This window comes from Tigriopus californicus, chromosome 3, assembly GCF_007210705.1.
Source record: "Tigriopus californicus strain San Diego chromosome 3, Tcal_SD_v2.1, whole genome shotgun sequence".
Taxonomy (NCBI): Eukaryota; Metazoa; Arthropoda; class Copepoda; order Harpacticoida; family Harpacticidae; genus Tigriopus; species Tigriopus californicus.
Genome location: NC_081442.1, coordinates 6,828,408 through 6,845,097, shown reverse-complemented (window position 1 = coordinate 6,845,097; position 16,690 = coordinate 6,828,408). Strand labels below are relative to the sequence as shown.

At 41.6% G+C, this 16,690-nt stretch overlaps 3 protein-coding genes across 7 annotated transcripts; 1 reads left to right on the top strand and 2 right to left on the bottom strand.

The window, feature by feature from the left end:
• Positions 1-547: 547 nt before the first annotated feature.
• Positions 548-5,173, top strand: LOC131877657 (G2/mitotic-specific cyclin-A-like). Of its 2 annotated transcripts, none has more exons than XM_059223401.1 (5): positions 548-1,364; positions 3,127-3,837; positions 3,913-4,136; positions 4,207-4,411; positions 4,476-5,173. In XM_059223401.1, exons 1-5 carry the CDS (start codon positions 1,092-1,094, stop codon positions 4,764-4,766), a joined length of 1,704 nt encoding a protein of 567 aa, XP_059079384.1. In that variant the 5' UTR covers positions 548-1,091; the 3' UTR covers positions 4,767-5,173. The 2 variants fall into 2 exon arrangements, with proteins under 2 accessions (XP_059079384.1, XP_059079385.1); XM_059223402.1 differs by lacking the exon at positions 548-1,364 and adding an exon at positions 2,899-2,931.
• On the bottom strand, positions 4,989-5,991 carry LOC131877658 (ras-related protein Rab-13-like). Its single transcript, XM_059223403.1, has 2 exons — positions 5,747-5,991; positions 4,989-5,641 (listed from the first exon to the last, which is right to left on the bottom strand). Exons 1-2 carry the CDS (start codon positions 5,971-5,973, stop codon positions 5,212-5,214), a joined length of 657 nt encoding a protein of 218 aa, XP_059079386.1. The 5' UTR covers positions 5,974-5,991; the 3' UTR covers positions 4,989-5,211.
• A 4,508-nt stretch (positions 5,992-10,499) lies between these two features.
• On the bottom strand, positions 10,500-13,176 carry LOC131877832 (suppressor of IKBKE 1-like). Of its 4 annotated transcripts, none has more exons than XM_059223636.1 (5): positions 13,021-13,176; positions 11,885-12,948; positions 11,628-11,809; positions 11,439-11,564; positions 10,500-11,366 (listed from the first exon to the last, which is right to left on the bottom strand). In XM_059223636.1, exons 2-5 carry the CDS (start codon positions 12,084-12,086, stop codon positions 10,719-10,721), a joined length of 1,158 nt encoding a protein of 385 aa, XP_059079619.1. In that variant the 5' UTR covers positions 12,087-12,948; positions 13,021-13,176; the 3' UTR covers positions 10,500-10,718. The 4 variants fall into 4 exon arrangements, with proteins under 4 accessions (XP_059079619.1, XP_059079620.1, XP_059079621.1 ...); XM_059223637.1 differs by having other exon boundaries at positions 11,885-12,070; positions 12,414-13,102; XM_059223638.1 differs by having other exon boundaries at positions 11,885-12,070; positions 12,512-13,101.
• Between the last annotated feature and the right edge of the window lie 3,514 nt (positions 13,177-16,690).

Sequence of the window (16,690 nt, the reverse complement as noted above, 5' to 3'; positions counted from 1 at the left end):
GAGGAAAATGTGTAGGCTCAACCATCCCCTAACCACATTGAATGAAATTCAATCCCAACTCTTTCTGATATTGTGGCAAATTTGGCTTTGGCTGTGGTAAAAGAGTTAGATGTAAGAAAAACAAACAATCCCTTTTGCTGGTGATTGGGGATAGCTTCTGAATCTGATGGCGCCAAGTTAAAATCGTGTAAACAAAGAATATAAATAATGCAAGCCCTCTTTTATGCAATTTCTAAAACATTGCTTCTTTATTGCCTGGCACATCAAAATCATCGCAAATGTTGAAATAAATGTATGTAGCCAGGTTTATGTTTATACCAATTCGAGTAGAAATTACAAAACTGGTATAGATGAATGCTCCCAATTGTGGCATTCGAGCATTAAATTTAAAGAGATTTTGGTAAATTTCAGGAACAGGCTAGAATTCAGGCGTTCAAAAATGAGCAAAATTGGTTGTTGTGGCAAAGTCGTGTTCTTTAACCCAAGCTCGCTTAGGGCACCCTGACGGTTGGAGTAAGATAGTGAGCGCTGGCAGATTCGTCAGTTGGAGCTAGCCGGCCGGGAAGGGATACTGGAAATGATCGGCCAACCAGCCAGCCAATCAGGTAGTGAGTCTGAGGGCGGTTGATTTCATTTTGTCAGTTAGGAATTCCGAGGAATCATTTTGGTAACGCGAAACTCTCGGTCTAGCTTCTCGGTCCAAGCCCTCTTTTCTTGGTCAAGGTGCTCTAGCCTTCTTTTCGCCTAGCCATCTCACCATCTTGACTGTGGTAAGGACGGGTTCCGGTGTCCTGGCCTCTATGGGCGTGAAAATCGATTGATTCACATCACTCAATCCAACTCACTCACTCACTCAGTGGCTGTCCACCGTTGCCTTGCCGGATCTTGATGTAACGGCCTCTGGAGGCCTTCTTCCAGCCTCCTCCAGGGTCCAGTAGTGTCGGTTGAAAGATAGCCAAGCTGGGAGCCAACGTAGCGGCTCCGGTGTCTCCACTGGTTGCATTGACCTGTACGTGATCCATCATCCATAGACCGCCCCTCGGACTGCTCACCGAATTCTGAGGTTCATCGTCGCAACTAATAGCTGCAGCATGGAAAATCAAATCCCCTTGGATTCCACGGTATCGGGTCGAAACTGGGCGTCCTTCCCGGCCCCGCCTACACACGTGATGACCAAACCCTTGGTGCCCTCTCGCCCGAGTCGGTCCAGTCGCACGGGGTTGATGCGCGCCCCTCTGGGCCAAATTGAGACCAGTCATCGTTTGAACCACCCCAACCCACCCACTACTTTCGTCTCTACATCTCCTGGCAGTAATGCAGGCCTAGCTGCACCCCCTCCTTGTCAAATGAAGAAACCTCATCAGGTAAGGATAGCTGTTCATGTCCACTTATTGACCTCGCCCGCTGGCGCGGCTCTGATTAGCTCTCGATAGGCGGCCAATATCTGGGCCGACATGTGTAATCCAGCGTCCAAGTTCGGTTCTCGTGGGCCTTGTGTGCAAGGGCCTTTAAATATATCCCTGCTAATTCTTGTTTTCCCATTACAAAGCATTGCACTTCATGTTGAATTAAATATGGCTGATTATTTTGGGCTAATATAATATTTGGCCCTTGATAGGGTCTCTGAACCTACTTTCACTTTACTTTCTGAACAACTTCAAAGCCAATATTTGTGATTTTATTTGGAAAATCTAACTATTTTACTTTTTGCGGGAAACCTTTAATTTGGATCTCAGGCTCATCTTTTTCAAAAATAACGAACTCGCTTGTCCTGTGCTGCCCTCTTCGATCCTACGATCACAAAGCAACCGCCAAGAGTATGCAATGCGAGCAAACAAACCGAGCAGTGTGTAGAACGAATAGATGACAGCTGAAATGTTTTGGTTATTGTAGGCTTTCGAATTTGGGAGGATCTTTAATTACCGTTAATTGGTTGCCTTTCAAGATGCAGTTGAAAACCCCAACAAACCTACTTCTTCGCTTTCTTTCCTACGCTACTATGATCTGCAATGGGCCGTCTTTGGCGGCTACCACATGCTCGATTTAAAAGGCAATGTTGAATATTCGTATATGCCAGCCTGGATGGGCTGGCGTCGGCTTATGGTTGCTCAGCCCAAAAGCAATTTTCTCGCTTCTTCGGCAGCTCGGTTACCGCTAGGCATGCATCAACGGCTGAAGCCAAAAGGGACGACGGTTAATTCGAAGCGAGTCTCAAAACTAGGGCTCTCTAGTGTAGAAGAGTACAAGCATGCAAAGCGACCCCTGACGGGCGCAGCCTCTTAGATCCAAGAAGCCAAATTTAATATCAATGGAAAATAATTGTAACCAGTTTTAGGTGACAATGCGTGCTCTAATCCTGCCGACGACTTTTTTCAAAAGGGGAGCCAATGTCATGTAGATTCTTGCTTAAGTGTTTTTTTTTCTTACTTTTTCGTTTGAATTTGGAGTAATTCAAGAAGTAGTTTCAGATACCGACACACACAGAAAAAGTCCAAGTAAATCACCCAACTTCAAAAATGAATTTGAAGTGAGGTCATTTCGGATTGGTGAAGATTGGCCTGATTGGTCAATAAATCTATATACATAGCACTGAGTTTTTGAGAAAAATGGCCCAAATCATGGTTCATGTGTATTTGATGTTATTGAAAGTGGTAGTTACTTATATCTTATGACAAAACCAAGCTGAAGTCTTCTCTGGCAACCCTTTTCGTCCGACAATGAACCCGACATCTGTTTAATGACAACGCCGGTTGAAGTTGGGTGATTTACTTGCACTGTCCGATGTCGCTTTTCATGCTCGTACTCTACCACTAGACAGCCCTACTCACAAGTAAACGATCCCTGCCCCAACATGTCAACTTGATTAGACGAAGGGGAAAGTTTTGAAAAGACGAAATTCAAGCGAAATTGCCCATGAAGGAGCGTTTTATGGTGAAATATTTGAGCAGATAGTAAAAACAAAAACCATTTTCGCATGAGATTTTATTTGAGTGACCCTTACTTGCAACCATTGATTGGGTTTCTAGCTAAGTACTACCCATCTTTTTATAAGGCTGGATGCTTGATTATAGCATTCACGTTTATGTAGTTGCCCTAAGCCTTCAGCCTTCATTGTTTTATTTTCAGACTTTTTCTATCTTTGAGGATCGCTCCCGTGATGGATTCTCTTCTATTGGAGACAGATTATCAAGATTTTCCAAAACCAGTTCAACCAAAACGGTTCCTAATCGCCCACCAGCGAATGCAGATCTTTCCATCAAAAGTAGCGCTCTTCCTTTCCAAATTCATATGGATAGTTCCAGCCCTTCCAATCAATCGATTCGTCAAAGTTCCTCTAGAAATCCTTTTGAAGAAAGAACTGACAAGGAAAATCATGAAGAATCAAACTGTCCCTTGAAAAAGTCGTTTATGATAGTGACAGACCAAGCGCAGCCAATTTGGAATAGCAATATTACTTCCCTCCCTCGAATTCATCCAGTTCCATCTGCGGAGTGTCAAAGCCTGCCTCGCGAACCTCTCAAACCCATTCGTTCTGTGAATCTGTCCCGTTTAGAAGGGACGGACTATTCGTCAGGGCCAGATGATGAAGCAGCCCGATGCGAAATAGATTCGGCCATGGACATCAGCACATTTTCTAATGCCATGATCATGGATGAACCCGTGAATGACCGCGACCAAGTCTATGCGGGCGAAGACGACCTTGACGTTGAAGATGTAGACGCGAGTAGTGATTTTGGTGAAACTAGACTGGCGGAATATGCGAATCAGGAAATGGCTCCCATATACGATTGCCACGAGTATATGGATGACGCGTATGAGCATCTCCGTTCGATTGAGGTATGTATACCCATCAATCAACTAGTCAATCAGGTTAATATAATATTGTGCCAAATTCTAAACATATTCCTCTAGTTGAAGCACGTGGCTAAGAGTAATTACATGTCCAAACAGCCAGACATTACCTTCGCCATGAGAAGCATTCTCATCGATTGGTTAGTGGAAGTCAGTGAAGAATACAAACTGCAGCAAGAGACCATTTATCTTGGAGTAAACTACATTGACAGATTTCTTAGCGTCATGTCGGTCCAAAGGCCTAAGTTGCAACTTGTCGGATCGGCTTGTATGTTTATTGCAGCGTAAGTACACTTTGATACTAACTCGACTGAAATGGAGAGAATCTACGATTACGAACCTTTCCATATGTAGAAAATACGAAGAGATCTATCCACCCGAGGTAGGGGAATTTGTCTACATTACTGACGACACCTATTCCAAAAAACAAGTACTTCGGATGGAGCACTTGGTTTTGAAAGTGCTCGGCTTCGATCTTGCTGTGCCAACTCCTTTGGTATTCCTCAATCTCTTTGGTAGAGTTACTGATTGTGATACAGAGACTTTATGTCTGGCTCAGGTAATGCGCACTCTCCCGGTTTGAAATGGGTGGAGAACTAACAATTCCGTGTCTCTGATCATAGTACCTGAGTGAATTGACCCTCATGGATGCACGCGTTTACCTGGCGTATCGGGCCTCGATCATAGGAGCAGCGTCCGTCGCCTTGGCCAGGCATACCCAAGGTTTGGCAGCTTGGCCCAAGCATGTGGCTACCATGTCATCGTTGGAGGTGGACGATTTCAAAGACTGCTTGGTCGACCTTCATGCAACCTTTACTAACGCATCTTCTCAGGGTCAACAAGCCATCCGAGAGAAATACAAGAGTGAAAAATTTCACGGTGTGGCCAATTTAGAGCCCACACCCATCTTTTAGTTGCTGACTAAAGAAAATCGTGTGACAGATGAATGAGCGAGTGGATAAATGGGTTGAAATTTCTTTTGGGGTGATAACTTCAAAAAAATGCGATTCACTCCGCCCTCATTTCCGTGGAAAATTGAATGAAAGATCCAGAAGCTTAGACCAAATCCATTGCTGTGTTTTTCTCTCTCTCTCAGTCTTGAATATTCTTTCATTGGAAACGCCTTTTGTGGGCTGTTTCGAGGACACTCCTATAGTCTTCTTACAATATATTTAAACTGCAGTATTCAAATTTAACATAGAAATATTCATTTGAAAATAACATGCTTTTTTTTTCCTTTTCCAGTAGTAAGTATTTGCCCTACTTACTTTCTCCTGTTCATTTTTCAAGTGCGTAATAAAAGAAATTGTTGTGAAAAGTTGTTAACAAATTAGCACATTTATTTTCAGCCGACCAGGCTCATTTTCTACAACACTTATTTTGATAGGGGTGATGTAGAGGGATCGCGTTCAATTCAATTGTCTCGAACCTAGTCTGGTGTCCAGGTGAACCTCCTCTCTCAACAGTCGAAATTCGGCGGTTCCAGATCCTTTGAGCCAGTCCCATGAATGAGGTTTCAAGATTGTTCCCATCCTTGGCTGAAACTTCGGCGAATGCACAGTTTTGTCTCTGGGCTAGAGTCCTTCCTTCTGCGCTAGAAACTCTGCGGCCGACTAGATCTGTTTTATTTCCCATGATTAAAGTATCCGTGATTTGGCCCAAATTGAGATTTTCTCTTAGGGTTTCCATCCATTCTTGAATGTTGTTGAAACTATTTCGATCCGTCACATCGTACACCAGAACCACGCCTGATGCCCCTCGATAGTAAGGCCGAATCAAAGAGTGGAACCTAGATTTTAAGTCAAAGCATGGCTCCAATGAAATCTCACGTTCTACTCCGTGACCGTTTTTTTGGAAGGATTAGTGCTTCATCGAATATTAAAAAAACGAATACCTCTCTTGTCCTGCCGTGTCCCAAAGTTGTAATCGAACAATTTGGTCATGGATTTGAATGGCCTTTTCAAAAAAGTCGATCCCAACAGTGTGGACGTAAGAAGGATGGAATTCCTCTTCCGTTAATCGCCGGGATATTGAAGTCTTGCCAACACCTGCGTCCCCCAACATTAACACCTTCACTTTTGGAAAGAGATGGTCATTTTTTGACGCAAACGAGGAGACCATGGTTCCTGATGTATGAGGCTAAACATTTCTCATCAATAACACGATTGCTGTATTTTCAATTTGATAAGAAGGCTCAAACTGATGAGGTATTGAAGATTAGATTTGGGAACAGCAATTTCTTTTGAGCGAGAAGATACTAATTGCATGCATGCTTTTCATTTTCGAATATGAGTTTACCCAGCCTCGCAATGTTGATAAAGTTCATCGTTTTAACTCTAGTTGTAATTATCTAAAGGACAGAAATGGGAGATCCCTGCATCTTTGCATTCAAGAATAGGCCCCACGTTAACCATGACAACAAATAAAAAGTAAAAAATAAAAATTATTGCGAGACTAGGAGCTCATTGGATATAGATGAAAAGAAAAAGATTAGAAAAAAGTCGGCAATTAAAAAGCTAGTTGGGTTCGCTTCTAAAACAAAGCATTTGCGGTGTTGCCCTTAATGAAATTCGTGAAGAGAGACAGAGCTTGAAATATTCCAATCAATTGAAATTGTCTAAAACTAATTTGTGTCCCAAGCACTTTTTCGTTACTCGTTAAATCGACGGAATTGGTGATCGAATTGATGTCTTTATGTGAAAAGAAATCACGATTATCTGGCCGCATTGGGGCTTTTCTGATGGTGTTGTTGTTCCGCCATCAATGAGTCAAGCTCAATCCAGAGGCAAGTATCGCACAGAATGGAATTGAATGCCAATTTCTTTCGAAATGATGCCCAATTTGTAATTTTTCACGACCCCCTTTTCAGGGAACAGGCCCTTTGAACAGTAGGTGGTGAAAGCTACAGAAATTGATGATGCGAACTTGAGAGCACATATAGTTAAGTTTTGACCCTTGAAGTAGCACGAGCCACAGACGATCATGAATGTCATTTGATTTTACAACTTGAATATTGAAATGAACAGATTTGGCTGGCAGGCAAATAATTCATATTATTTGAGTGAGATTATTACAGTTGTTATTATAAGCCATCAACGATGTCGAGAGAAAATGCCATGTTAGAGTTATAAGGTCATCGGTCACCTCGACGTCCTTTTTCTTCGTCCGTTGTCGCCACCCTTTTTCTGACTCGCAAGAAGTTCGCTCACAATTGGGAGGGAAGCATCGGAGGGAAGAAATTGGGTGGCGACAACGGACGAAGAAAAAGGACGTCGAGGTGACCGATGACCTTAACAAGATACATATACAATCAAACAAGTAAAAGGCAGGCTTGAACGCGAATTACAATTGAAAAAAAATAAAAATAAGCATACGCAATTCTTGGATGTCGTCAGGCTTTCCCGAGCATGAAAGCACCAATTGTGTGAAAGTTATTAAAGAATCCACCTAAGGAGAAACGTGCAATTTTCTCAATCTACTCAAAATCGTACTGTAAATTGTTGAAATTGTTTAAGTCAACTACTGAAACACATATTTTGAATACAGAATAAGAATTCCTATCAACTGTGGAAAGGCACGAAAAGACTCTTAGGATATGAATTACCAACAAACGGCGACCACATGAGTTAAAAGTAAAAAGCATGACAAGCAAGATATTGTTACTGATTTTAATGAACCCTTTTCTACAATAAGGAAATTTTTGGGTGACGATATATCTTGGGATACTAGTGTAAAAGATGATGTGTTGAAGCATGTATCTAATAAACATAGATATTATTTTAAGATCATGAGTCGTGACGATGTTATAGATGTTGATAATACATGCCCCATTTGCCCAATAAGCAAAGTCGACGATTTGATGAAATCTCAGATAGAGTTGTAAAAGATATAACATATGGAATTGCTGAAGTTCTTTGTCGTTTGATCAGCCTGCCGTTAATAACTGGTGCCATACCAATTGAGTGGAAGACCGCCAAAGTGCTCCCACTTCACGAAGGTGGCGACAAATCAAATGTATCCAACTTCCATTACTTAAGAATTGGAAAAAATTGTGTACAAGCAAATGTTTCATCCTTTCGCACGTGGATGAATAGTTTGGCTTCTTGCTGAATTATTCCACGACGCATACCATTCATAATTTTCATGAACAATATATCAATGAACTCGGTTGGAATAATTTTGGACCTTCAAAAGGCCTTAGACAGAGTTAACCGCGATATCCTGTGAAAAAAAAATGACAAATATGGGTGTCGTCAGAATGCTTTAAGGTGGATGAGTAATGACTTGAGTAATAGACAACAACAATTAGAAATGAAAAATAATGCGTCCGATTTTCTGACCTTATCTTGTGGAGTGTCACAGGGCAGTATTTTTGGCCCTTTATCATATCCAATATTCATTAATGATCTTTCAAGAGCAATGGAGATAAAATGCTTGCTGACGATACTACGCTCCAGTATTTTTATAACGATCTTAATAAACTGAAACCAAAATCAATCAAGCATTAGCAAAAGCATTGATATGCCTCAATGTACTGCTGTACGGCCAAGGCGAACGATCTTAATAAACTGAAACCAAAATCAATCAAGCATTAGCAAAAGCATTGATATGCCTCAATGTAAACAAACTAGTCCTGAATGTTAGGAAGAGGAATTTCAGTTCATTTATTCCTCGAAATGTGTTTTATAATTTTGACTTTATTTGACGTTGAACGGATTCACTATCCAACAAGTTGGATCCAATTTTAGCACCAAGACAATTCGAATTTTAAGCATGAACACTGACGATCACTTTTAAACGTTTAAACGTTGTCGTTTAGTCAGCAACTCAATCAGAAAAACCATTTTCCCTCTTTTTGGGGGGAAACAAGAGATACCCCACGTAATTTCGTGAGCTCTTATTTTCAATTGCGATGGCGACTGGGTAAAATATTCACTTTTTCAATAGAATATGCCTTCACATTCTTCTAAATCGATTCAGCTTGATACGTCTTTTCGTTGCGGAAATTTATTTTTAACTTTGCGGGAAAATATTGTCCAAAACTACCCAAAAATCCATAGCTGTCAAGCCAAGTGCGTGTGAATGGCTTTGTTATTATGTTATGCCATTTACCTTACATTCTTGAACTGATCCAAGCAACTGAATTTGTAAGTTCACGTTCAGCCAAAGGCGCTTCTGAAGAGGAGCAAGGTTTTGTTGTTAACGCGTCTCTAACTTAATCGCTCGGTGTCTCATTTGCCATTCTCCTCACAATTGTCAACCTGATTCATTCGTGACCTCCGACCTCAGCCACCTAGCTTCGTCCTTGCATCCCACAAATTGGTGACCCCGACGTGATTCGACTGAATTCTTCCACGATCACCGACTGTCCATCAACCTCAATGGCAGGAGGTTGGTGTTAATCGACCAAGGAACATCCATACCTGCAGGCAACACCCTTGTCCCCAATGTTGGCCTCAACCACATCTGGGCCACTCGTTTTGAGGCCTTGTTTGACTCATCTCCAGGCATTTGCACGCCGCATTTTCACCCAACCGATGATATTAAGCACACAGTCAGACACCACATTGTCACACGTGGACCACCTCTCCACTCCAAGCCATGTTGCCTGGTGGACATCAAACTCAAGGCCGCCAAGAAGTCCTTTGCCGAGATGACAGAGCTTGGCATCTGCCGTCCATCAGCCTCGCCTTGGGCCTCACCACTCCGCTTGGTCCCCAAAGGTCCCAATGAGTGGCGAGCTTGTGCTGACTACCAAGGTCTCAACGAGATCACTGAAGATGACAGATACCTCCTACCCCACATGCATGACCTTAATCAGTGTCTTGTCGGTTCTGCAGTGTTCGCAATGCTTGACCTTGTTTGGGGGTACAACCACATCCCCATCCATGAGGATGATATCCCCAAAACTGCTGTTACCACACCGTTTGATCTGTTTGAGTTTTTCCGGCTACCTTTTGGCCTTAAAAACGCAGCACAGGATTTCCAACGGTTCATGGATGGTATTTTTTGCGGCATCCCCTACACCTGGGTTTACATCGACGATGTCATTGTGTACTCTCCCTATTGACTCATTAAGCGGGAAAGGAAAATGACTTCATCTTCAAATTTTGAGAGATCACTCCTATTTTTGAGGCTTCATATCTCTTTGCTGAGGGATGAAATTGAAGGTTCAGTTCTTTTATCCATTAAAGGAATGGTTCATGTAGGTAGGTATTTTTATAAACTGTCTAACTTTCACTCATTAACATGCATAAAAACTAATTTTGGAAGAAAAAGGCCGTTTTGCGGCTGATTTTTTTGTTTTTAAAATTTCGTATTTTTGCAAAAAAACTTTTTGAAACCTTTGAAACTGTGAAACCTTAGAAACTGTTTTTGTCCAATATTGAGATTTATATCTTGGATTTTTAGTACCTCTACTGTTTTGAAAAGTGCCCCAATGACCTCCCAAAATTTGTGCTGCTTTTCATCGTGCAGCTGCTACTTCAATGTGTCAATAAGGACACACACTACAAGCATCTCAAGCACGTCTTTTCCGTTTTGCACCAGAATGGTGTTACAATCAACAAAAAGAAAAGCATTCTGGCCCTATCCCAGGTCAAGTACATTGGCCACATAAAATCAAGTTCAGGCATTCATTGCCCCACTCCAACAAGCAAATCAAATTTATTTTCGAATTCAAAAATGTTACTTCCTGAAGCATAGAGAGTGATGGTTGAATATTGGGCCGTCATGTATTAATATGAAAGCCATTGGAGGAACAAAATCCTGCCAATAAATATTTTTCAAATGAAATTGATGCTTGGATTCCGCCAAAACTCGAAGTGCTTACTTGCAATGATACTGGCCTCGATTCTAGCCAGAAGTTAATTCTGATTCCGTTTCATTGTCGCTTTAGTCTCCTTGGGGGCCTCGAGACTTCGGATCGATTGCACTGTATTGTCACAAATCGAACTTTTCTCTTCGTCGACGGTCTTTTCATTTTCAAATGGCCTTAAGAATGGGGTATTTCCACTCCCATTAGATGTAGCAGCCTCATGATTCATTTGATTTGGATCCACTACCAGTTCTCGAATTTTGGCTGGATTCCGCTTAATTGTGTTGAATATCACTTCTTCATCCGATGAGACCAGATCCTCGTCCGAAGAATGATGAGACGAAGTGGGATTTGTTTGATCTCCCGTCACTTGGTTTGGACTATCATTTGAATTTGGGTTGTGATTACTCAATAGATTACTGCTTCCCCCGTTGAAAAAGTTTGGAGAAGGCGGAGAGACTTCCGACGAGGGAGGCTTACTCTGCGTTTTGCTGACACCACTACTGAGACGAGCATTTATTGAGGACTTTTTGTCCGCACTTACTAGCTCCTGGCCAGATTGGCTTTGAGTGGACAGAATCAAAGCTAACGTAGGGTTATCCTCAGTTTGGCATTCTTGTGAAATATATTTGGGACGACTCTTGGAGGTTGTTACAGATCCATTGCGTCGCGAAATCTCTAGGAGTTCGCGAAGTCCCTAAATTAAAAGCGTTTTTATTTATTGAAAATAAAACATTTCAGGAGATATTTGTTGCGTTTTAAAATTCACCCTGTTTTCCGTCAGTAAACGAGTCCGAATTTCTTGATCTTGGACTTCGTTTTCCTCATCCAACTTTAGTGAATTTTGCATAATAGAAGCCATCTCAAAAATTTGGTCCGTTTTGTCTTGGAGCAGCTATGGGAAAAAATCACGCAGAGTCGTCGAGAGTTCATCAGAAATGTGAGCTGAATGCCTCACCTGGGCCTTTTTTTGATTGATGACATTCTTATCCAGTTTGGTTGAGTGAACCAAAATATTCATTTGTTGCCTATACTTTGACATGATGAGTTCGATAGCATTTTGATGCTCCTCCAGAGTGGCCCGGAGCTCCTTGTTCTCGTGCTGGAGTTGGCGGATATGGCGATTTTCTTGTTGAATTCCTAGATTTAAGATATAAACACGATCAATCGCTTTTGCAAAACAGCTCATTATTCACTTACAGAAGAATCACTCACCTAACACCAACTGCGCCCGAGGCCGGTGATGCGCAATGGCATTGAGTTGCTCCAATTCTTCTTGATATTGTTTCATGGCTTCGACGTCCTTGAGTGTGGCTTGTGCCGAGCCCAAAATCGCATCCGCAGCTGAATCATGCTCACGCAAGCGGGTCGATAAGCGACGGGCATCGCCTAACAATTGATCTAAATGGAGAGGCATTGTCCACGATAACACATCGAACTGCAGTATTTCGAAATTATCGAACTGATGGGCAGGCAGTAGACTATTAGATCGACGAATTAGATGATTTTAAGATTCGTCCAATGCGAAACCCATGAGAATAAAGGTCACTTGGCATTTTCATTGCAACACTAAGTCAAACTAATCTGACATGAGCATCAGTCCAGTCAGTAACTTGAGTATTATTTTCCATCCATCCATCTATCCATCTATCCATCCATCCGTCATTTATTCAACCAATGGTCCAACCCATTGGTCAGCATTCACGTTAAAAGGAATTTAGGATCGATTAAGTCACTCACTCACCCACCAGTCTCATGAAGACACCACACACACCTACTGAGAGGGGTGACACAAAAAAATTGGGGAAGCAGACGAGCGTCGGCCGGCCCCTTTTGATGCACCTCCCTTCTCAGCCGCACCAACTCAATGAGATAGAAAGGCCCGAGCACTGGACTAGCATTCACGTTGATTTCGCCTAACTGAAGTCCAAAACGTTAGCCAGACAGGCTTCGGGGTCCTCTGGATTCAATGGGGTTTGGGAGGGCAGAAGTCTAGACTACCTGAGGTTGGTGGTTCTCATTGGCTTACACCTTTCCCCTCAGTCAAGTCAAAACGGCGATCCAATTCAATTGGGCGGTCCATCCCCCAACACAAGCATCCACGCGGTGGAAGAACCATGGCAGACACTGTCTCAGCAGGATCAAGAGCCTACTTCACGGTTTTTGGCGACGTCCCCGATGCCTCAACACTTAATCAATCGAGCAATCAAGCAAGCAGGTCAGAAAGAAAGAAAGAAAGGAAGCAGACTTCCAGGTTCTATCGCAACCACTGGAACCATCTAGAGAGCAAAAGTAGATTTAGAAACATCGGGAATCGGGCGGGGTACCCTCCGGACTACTCTCGGATTCACCAATCTTGCTTGCCACTAAAGGAAATGAACGGAATGAACGACAGAGAGCCAAGATATTGATGAGGGTGGCCACAACGATGAGGATGCTGATGTTGCTGCTGATAGTGATGATTAGGGACAGGAACTTTAAAGGAAAAAGTCCATTCCTTTTTTTTCCAGAATTACTCTTTTCGTCGCCAAATGTTTATTCGCGTATTTCGTTTACTCAAACTTTGTCATAAAAAAGGTAAAATACTATTTATATACTGTCAAAGTAGCCTCAACAGTCAAAATGAAGAGCTATTGTCTCCTTATGTGGGAAAAAATGTCTTGTGAATTATTAGAAGGGGTTCTTAGTCTGCTTGTAAATTTGATTTTAGACACCAAACGTAATCCAATTCTTTATCTGTAAAAGAAGGCCTTTTGCTATTGGGCAAGTGGAGTGAAGGAAATTGATGAAAAATGTAGCATGGTGCCCTGATTCTGGACATTTTGTGGAGGGAGAACTAAGATTAACATCTACGCCATCAGAAAATCGAAATTTCAATAATCACGTGATTTGGCGTGAGTAATGTTACAAAACTCAACAAAATGTCATGATAGGTGTAGTTTGGTCAATGTACGACTATTTTGGCTCAATATCACAGAATACCATTTGCTTCAACTAGCCGTTCAATTGAATGAAGGACAAAATTAAATGCCTTAACAGGGCTGGGCATATTGTTTTCAATTTGCTTCATAGAATGACGTCAGCTGATTGCTTATGTGATCACTTGTGAAGGGGAAATTGACCTCGTTCTTGAAAAATGGCATCTTCCATAGAGGAATGAACAAGGCAGTTAGGCCTTGGAAATATCTTATCTATTACTTATGTCTCAAAAGCACTCTTTGAATACATATGCACAATAGCAAACCTATTTTCCAATTGGGCCTATGCAGTCTTATGTCATTTTACTGTGGTTATTTGACTACAACTGCAAAAAGGCAAAACAGAAAATTTAAATTTTGGACACACTCTTATTTCTAAGGTCACAATTATAGTTGATGTTTTTGTTCAAAAATATCTCTTTAATATGCCACATTGGTAGTAGATTGAGAATCAATTGGATTTTAACATAGTGGGAATATCTCTTAATTGGGACACCCATCAACAGATATCAGGCCAAGCAAGAGAGCAGTCATCTGACTCCAAACAAACAAATATATAAACACAAAGAAATAAGTTAAGTTGAAAATATAGATCAACAATTGCCTCTTCAAGGTAGCAAAGACTTGTTGAAAAATGGCATCACTGAATATTCTTTGATGTGAAAAAAAAGAAATATTGCGATCATACTTTTGTTGTCGCCACCTTTGTTTCAACAGTAGCCGGCCCCTAATGCTTGGAAACAAAACCAAAAAAGGGGGGCCTGCGTTACGGAAGGGAAATATAGTATTCACGCAGCCTCGTACTCTTTCAATCGTTTCTTTGCTGCCTCCAGCGATGGCGAAAATCGACTTTGAAGTAATTTCTGCCAAATTCTACTACTGATGTGACGCAAGCTGATCAGCTTGCAAGCTTCGATCTTGATTCTTTATACTCCATTCCAGCTCGAAAAGCATCGAAACAGTTTGATTTCCATACAACTGATTTCAGGGCCCCCATAATTAGCTCAAAACCGTATTTTGTAAGCACCAATTACTGGCAAAACTGGGTGCAAACCAACCATGATTAAGCCATTTCTCCACAACTGGACACTAACAGATGCTTTTGTAAGTGCAAATTTTTCCAAGAGATATTTCTAAACTAATCTGACGTAATAAATGGCTTCACTGTTTCCAGGATAGAGGAGCTGCTGAAAGGAAAAGTATTATTTAACCCTTGCCAATGAGATATGATCTTGAAAGGTTAGGTGATTCCTTTTTTTCTTACCTTCGGGAGATGAAATAGTGTCACAGGGAGGGTCAGCCACTCTTAAGCGGCTTGGACTAGCTTGAGCCCTTACATCTTTTTTCCTTTCTAAGCACTACCATGGCCTTAACCATAAATATAATTGTTGAATGAAAAAATAAGGTATTTGGCACACTCTTCATCCAAAAAATATTTATTACTTGCCTGAAAAAGTTATGAGCATCAAGTACAACGAACTGATTATGAGAGTGAGTTTGGCTTTTCCGTTGCACAAATGGCCCTGTGACACTATTTTATCTCCCAGCAGTAGGTAAAAAAATGGAATCACCTAACCTTTAAAGATCATTCCCCATTAGACCATTTTGAGACCACATGTAAGAAATTCTGTTCCTTGTGAAAAGGCAGAGATTTTAAGTTTTCTCTCAAGGCATCAAAAATGTTCTTCATAAAATGTGGCGCTTATGGTGGGAGCTCCCTCACATCCTAAATGCTTGTAAAACATCTTTGGGCCTGCTCAAGCTTTTGGAACCCTGCTGAACTGATTGGAGCCCAAAGGGCCAAGGCATATTCCAGATTTGGCAATACTATCTCTGGACTTTAACATGCGATATATCCAACCACATGTCTGAAAAGTTTTACCAACTTCCAACTGGATATGCTCGTCAAACTTTCCATTATCTTGGAGAACTACACCTCAATCCTTCATGGATGAGGTCTGGTGAATGCCCTTACCTTCATCATCTGATAGTGGAGTGTTTAATAACTCTTCAACTCCACTGAATTGAACCACAAAGGCAGCTTTTTAGCTTAAAGGACCTTGACTAGGGCTCCCATCTTTAACAAAAGAGGGTACAGAAGTAAAAATCAAAAATGCTTAACCAAGTGTCAAAACCTGACCCTGGCTTTCTAGGACTCGAACAAAGGATTACCTCAAGACTCGTTCTTGATCTTTAATTGTTTGGCAGTACCTTTTTTTGCTTGAGTTGGGAACCCTAACTGAGGTCCTTCAAGCTAAATAGCTGATTCGCATGAGAAGCATAGTGACAAAAATGTTGACCTAGGAGCTCCTGGGTTAATGGCATTAACCCAAAGGTCTTTGAGCAGAATTTCATTCCATTCAGTAACATGATGCTTGCAACTACCCAAGCGTAAATTTGGTCTAGGACCTCTACTGGACAACCAGAATTCAGACCATTCCTACCAACTACCCATTTTCCATCTTCAGCATAGGAAAAGAAACTGACTTTACTATTACCAAGCTTCAGAGGCAGAGCAATGAAGATGATGAAGAGGATGATGATGGTGATGGAGAGGACCCAAAATTGAGCCCTGAGGAACACCTGACTTGACATAATGTATGTCACTAAGTGATCTCTCAACCTTAACCAATTGCTTTCTACTACAAATGAAACTTTTTAACCAATTGAGTTGGCTAAAAGACCATGATCTACCTTGTTCAGGGCCTTAGCAAAATCAAGATGGACCACATCAACTGACTCATGTCTCTCTAGTTCATCAGTAATCTGTTCTATATTATCAATCAGATGGGTAACCGTGCTAAAATGTGCTCTGAACCTATGCTGGCTAGGAGTACTTCATTGACTTCAAGAAATTCAACAAATTTGTACCTCAAAATCTTCTCAAATACCTTCGCAATTTTCGAAGTGAGAGAAATTGGCCTATAGTTACTGGGGAGCAACTTGTCTCCCCCTTTGAAAATTGGAGCAACATGAGCTAGCTTCAGAGAAGAGGGAAACTTGTGCTGATCACAGACAACACTTATGAGCGAGCACATGCTTG